Genomic DNA, 6,000 nt, shown 5'->3' on the forward strand with positions numbered 1-6,000 from the left:
ACCACATTCATCCCAAACCAAGGACAGGATGGGCTCAGTACATCAGTCTAATCCTGCTCCACACACAGTTCAGTCCTCTTGAAGCCCCATTATGGTTCAAATATCAGCAAGACTCTTGAACAACCCCCACCCAACAGCGGGGGATTATAATTGGAGATGTCCCCGCTCCAAGTCTGTGTGTGTGTGTGTGTGTGTGTGTGTGTGTGTGTGTACACTGACCGTTGAAGACGGCCTGTCCCTCTGCCAGCTCTTGGTCCACTTCGATGATGTATTCCTTCTGAGTAAAGCCCCGCGTGCATGGCAACGACCGCTGCTTGCTTGACAACGAAGGCTCGTCCTCTCTACCCAGAACAACAACCTGGAGAGGGAAAGAATAAAAAGAGCATTCAGATATTTGCGTGCATCTTAGATTACATCTTGATGCCTTCACAACCTCTTGACTCTTATGTGTTACTTTTCTTCAAACTGGAAGGTTGGCTCTTTTTCCTGTGTTCATCTATTCATCAGCATCCATTCAAAACTCCTCTTATAAAGCTGAGGTCTCTTACTGAAGCAGGGTTTCGAATTACACCGTGGTTTCCAGGGGTGGGGGAATACAGTACACGTGCGCTTACTTGAATGCGCCAGCTACGTGCAAAAATATACTGTCAATACACTTCAGCTCATACAGAGAATATTTAGCCAGGGAGAAGGAAGAAACAGAAAAATGATTCACTGTTGAAATGTTTTTTTTTTAATCGCTCTTCGCCAAGAAACAATAAAAATGGCAACGCACAGCGAACAAGAAGTGGTTTGAGTTACTGCAGCACAGGAGCATTATGAACACGCCCACAGCCTCAAATGTTGGTCTTGCAGAACACATAGCAAGATAACTTTTCCAACAGCTACACAGTAAAACATCTCAGAGGTAAACTGTGCCAACACCCTACAAACACTGGATTCACACGCATGGAGGCCACAGCAGGAATAAACAGCATTGTGTTTATTAGACACAAATTATCATATAATGAGTGCGTTACTGTTAGCCGATTATTTATTTCAGGAACCTAAATACACGAGAAAATATACATTTATACGGAAAAAACAGTGCCCCCCTTCATGAGGCTTTCTCATGTCTCTTTCAGGGAGCCCAGCTCCGTGTAGCTGGACTGAGGCTGCTGATTGACACTGATTCGGTTCTCTGCCATTGTTACGACTGAATAAAAACAAAAAAGAGAAGCAATTAGCGCAGACCAGTGACTTAGTTTTCCACATTTTCTTAATGGGGTTTGTCCAAAATTGCAACAGTGAAGCAGAAGAAAAATGTTGCACGTCAAAGGGAAAATAAAACCCAGTTCAGCACCAGTCCAAACCAAGAGACCATTATTAATCAACATGGAGCAGCAGACAACTGGGTCAATTAATTTTGATGATAATTAGCGTCTAGACTTTTGTCTCTTCTGTTGTTTGAGTCCCGGCCCAACATGGACCCCCCCTCCACCTCCTGTCCCACACACACACACACACACACACACACACACACACTCAGCTCCGCAGAGCAGCATAAAAGCATCTGTTGCAGTTTGTTCGTGTGTATGTGTGTGTGTGTGTTAGTGTGTGGGGGTGTTCTTCTGTGATTAAAGTAATGAATCCAAGAGGGGTGCTGCGATTTGCTTCCACTTAACCCAAAAACTTTAAACCCTCATGTCCTCGCTGCCCATCCTGACATGTTTGGAAGCAGGAGGGTGGGGAGGGGGGGGGGGGGGGGGGGTTAGCACGGCTGGCTTTTATCTCTTCCCCGATTGGCATAAGGAAGGAGGAAGTAAACACACATAGCAAGACTTCGGTGTGATGCTGTGTTTCTGCATAACGCTCTGCAGGCTTCAGTGGTGACATTTAGTGGGCAAGCGAAACGTGAAGGGGGGAAAAAGCGGGAAGAGGACCCAGAGGTCATGCAGGGCGGGGGGGGGGGGTCTATTCCACCACAAAAACACATCCAATCACAAGAGTTAGTGTGTTTACTTCAACATGACAATATAAAATAGGACTTTAAAATTTAATCTCACCACAAGGACCACTTGGTAGCTACTGAGTAATAATTAAATAATGTTAACATAACTAACGATAATGACAATAATTCTGAGACCAGACAATCGATCAGTTTATTGAGGAAGTAATAGGTAGACTAACTAATAAAACTAATTTTAGAAACAGCCCTCGTTTATTGCCTGAGAAAAGAAATTTAAACTGTATATTGCATACATAGACTTTTTGCAGTACTTTTATGATTAAGGCCCTGATGTCTCAACACCACACAGACATTACATCCACTGTTAACGTGACCAGGCTGCCCTGCGTCACCTGTCCTCTCGAAGTATTTGCAGACGTACTTTAACAGAGCGGTAACAAGGATGTGGAGGAGACTGTTTCTTAAATGGCTTCGTGCTTTAATGCAGTTGTCATTTTGGCAACATCAAGGGAAGAATGAAATAAAAAACTCAAACACCTTCAAGTTTATTGCAGCAAACAGACTAAGGGTTGTTTTTAGCCAAGACTTCATTTAGTGTGCAAATATAGTGTCTCATGCTGCCTCCGTTCTGTACAGATGTGAAGCTAAGCTTGCAGTGCCTGTGAAAACCACTGATACCCTCCAAAGGAGGGTGGATGCAATGGAGCAAGGACCACTACGCCCAACCTGACCTCTGTTTTAGAGACTGAGTCCGTTCAGCACATGTTAGTACGCGAAAAGACAGGTGGAAGGTTGAGCATCAGCTTCATGCACATGATGCAGAAGACAGAATCAAGTCATCAACTGTCACCTGCTTCAGGTGATAGACAGATTCTAGACAGAGGAAAGAGGATTAAAAGGACAAAGACAGGGATTAAAACACATTGTGAACTAATAATCCATGGGTGGCCAACCAGTGATCAGCTTAAGGGCATTTTAAAGGATGAACACCCCTTAAAACTGACCAATAAAACGTGAAAACCACCCATTCATTTATTCCTTAAAAGGTTTTACCCTTCAAAAAGCCCTTAAACCATTCATTCATCCATTTGTTATCCCCACGTTTGGTGTCAAGCCCTGAATTTGTCCCTGAAATGAAAAGGTCATATTAAGGTACAAATTAAGGGGCAGATGTTATTAAATGCCCCCTCACACATGTAACGCTCGCATTAAAAAAAGTAACATCAGCATACACAGTATTAAATTCCTGCTGTTGCTGTTTGTAACATTAGCATGTATGAAAATCCTAATCCAATCTTTTGTCAAAATATACCTGACACTGGATGTATATATGGGATTATACAGGATTTAATCAGTATTATTGATCAGTCACACAGGATCGTGAAAAGAGACACGTTTGATTTTATTTCTCTGAGACATTATACGCCTAACAAAGTGACGCATTTTCCATCCAAAACCACCCGTTTGCACAACTGTCTTCGAGTCCCACACTGAAACTCTTCAAGTGTTCAATCGTTGCTGCAGTCAGAAGACACACCTTTCTGAAACAACATTATTAAGTCCTGCACAGCGTGTAATGGAACTAAAGCGTACAGAAGAGTGTTATCAATGATGCAGGTAGAAAGTTGCACACCTGGGTCTCTTGTCCAGCTCCTTTCCCAGACATCACCTGATATGTATTATCTCTTCTAGCACACAATATATGAGTCAAATGTTTGCTGCAACTTTTAGGTTTTCAGAGAGACGAATGAATGGCACTAAAAGCTAAAATCACACAATTTAGCATCAACCATCCCCCTCAACAGACGGGGTCATGGTCAGAAGGGAGGTATTTTGAGTCACTGATAAAATCAAACCTTAATCAACGTCCAACATCCATTCCTTCCTCTTGATTTAACCAAAAGCTCTGGGAGAACAGGGGATTATTATCGGCACTAATTCATCTCCAAGCCAGTAAACCGTCCCATGGTTGTGTATAACTGAATCTTTAACCATATATCACCAGACCTGACAGTCCTACATCCAACAACCACATACAGCAGCATCGGCTACAATAAAGGTGCCTTCAGGTATAAACAGAAAACACGAGATCAAAGCCTTCATAAAAAGCTCAACATTGCAGCTAAAAAGTAACAAAAGCAAATGTATTTAAGGCTTTTGAGGGATTTAAGGTAAGCCATGGAGAGTGCTGACCCTGCTGTTTTGGAGGTAAGGCATTTCTGCTGCTGACCTGACCTTTGACCCTTTGGCACAGCACTGTCCTCTCTATTGATTTGTCCACATGGTGTGGATCCCCTCTTTTTCTGCCGTCCTTAAATCCTGTTCGCACTAACCAGCTCTCACATTAAAATGTACAGTCCAATGAATGGCCAGTACAGCGCAGGAGTGTAAGTGTGTTGCTGGCTGCGTTTGCCACAAATACAAATAATGCATCCGTAACTGACCACTTTTCAAAGCATACCATAGTTTGTAGATGCTTCTTTATTGCATGACCAAAGACAGAACATTAACAGGACAACATGAGGAAAAGCAAACAATGAATCCAAGACAAACGTTTAGTCAGAGAACAAGGTGCTGTGGTTATTTCTAAATGTCTATTTTTAATCCTCGAGCTATTGGCTTCCTTTGGTTTCACTTCATCTCATGAAATATTATAGTGGAATGAAAAAACGTTGGTATGGTCCTGTAAAAGTTATAGTTTTACTTGTGGGAATGGGCTGGAGAGCAGGTGGCCCGGTCCCGACTGTAGGCCCCTCGGTGTGCGCTCACATACGGAACCTGCACGCCAAACTCTATTCAAAAACGTGGCAATTCTTGTCGCTTAAGGCCGAACCACCAGGTGACATGGTTTGAGACGTTATGACAATTGTCTTTTGGTGCAATACTTTATCTCAATGACTCTGTGTCCACTTTCACAATGGGTTCACGTTCCCACGATGCACACGGATACAGTCTCACGTTAGCCCGGAGCCGCAAAATGACGGGTGGCCTGACGTTACCGTCCGCTCCGAGTGGCAGGTTTTAGGATGCGGGACTGTTCCAGGGCACAGGACGAGGGGGCAGCTTGTGCTACTGAACAGACACGACTCCTAAAACGTCTCCTTCCTCCACCACGTAGCTTCACTCCCGGTTATAAGAGGACACATTTTAAACTGCCATCTCCTCAAATGGAGATCAGCCGATGCTCACCGCGAGAAACACAACGCTACGTATCTGGGTCTTGAGTCACTCAGGCTAAACTGGATTACAGCCCAACAAAAGTCAAGCATAGATTTGAGCAGAGAGCAACATGGACAGTGTCACAGAGGGGGTGCCGGACCAGGCTGGACCAGGCTGGACCAGGCGGCAGCCTGTTTCAGATCAGACCGCAGACCTCATCTTTTCTCCTACAAAGGAGCCATCGGGCTCCCAATGCCTTTCTTCTTCTTAGTTTGATACATTACTCATTGTGCACCGGAGCAGGTCTGGGATCAGCAGCATTTTACTGCGAGCGTGTGAATATAGGCCCTTATTTAACGTTAGTCGCGGATAGCAGAGAATGAAAATAGAACTCAAATGAAGCAAGCAAAGGGGGGGGGGGGGGGGGGTATAGAGGCGAGTGTCGCCGCTTTGTCGTCCCTTCCCTGGGCATCAGTCTGTCTGCTCTGCCGTGTGTCTAACGTTACTGCAGCTGACTCGGTTTAAAATTGGAAATATTTTTACCTGCAGAGCCGCCATCAGCATCCAAATCCCCAACAGACGCATTTTGTTGTGTTATAATTCCTCCTTCCAGAGCCGAGAGAGCCCGTCGCGCAGCGCTGGACGTCAGATTTTTAATTCCCGGTAAACCCCGGCGGCATGAGGCAGCCTTCCTCCTTCCAGCAGCCCTCCTCTGTGTCTGTCTGCTCTGCCCAGCTCAGCGGCACTCCAGCCTGCCTGAGACTGACACAACGCCGGCCCCTCCGCGCCTCAGTGCCTCCCTCTAACGGACACCAGGAGCACTGAGCCCCGATACAGAGAGGATGAATGGACGTTCAGGCTTATTGAGACACCTGTCAATCAGTTTGAACATC

At 45.0% G+C, this 6,000-nt stretch overlaps 1 protein-coding gene across 1 annotated transcript in view; it reads right to left on the reverse strand.

Moving 5' to 3' along the window:
* The window catches only part of LOC139287454 (cadherin-2-like), a 68,656-nt gene extending 62,964 nt beyond the window's left edge, over nt 1-5,692 (reverse strand). Inside the window, exons 1-2 of the mRNA XM_070908485.1 lie at nt 5,651-5,692; nt 220-358 (exon numbers count right to left, since the gene is read on the reverse strand). Coding sequence (XP_070764586.1) covers nt 220-358; nt 5,651-5,692 — 181 coding nt within the window. The remainder of the gene's footprint in view (nt 1-219; nt 359-5,650) is intronic.
* Nucleotides 5,693-6,000: the final 308 nt, after the last annotated feature.

This window comes from Enoplosus armatus, chromosome 7, assembly GCF_043641665.1.
Source record: "Enoplosus armatus isolate fEnoArm2 chromosome 7, fEnoArm2.hap1, whole genome shotgun sequence".
Classification (NCBI taxonomy): Eukaryota; Metazoa; Chordata; class Actinopteri; order Centrarchiformes; family Enoplosidae; genus Enoplosus; species Enoplosus armatus.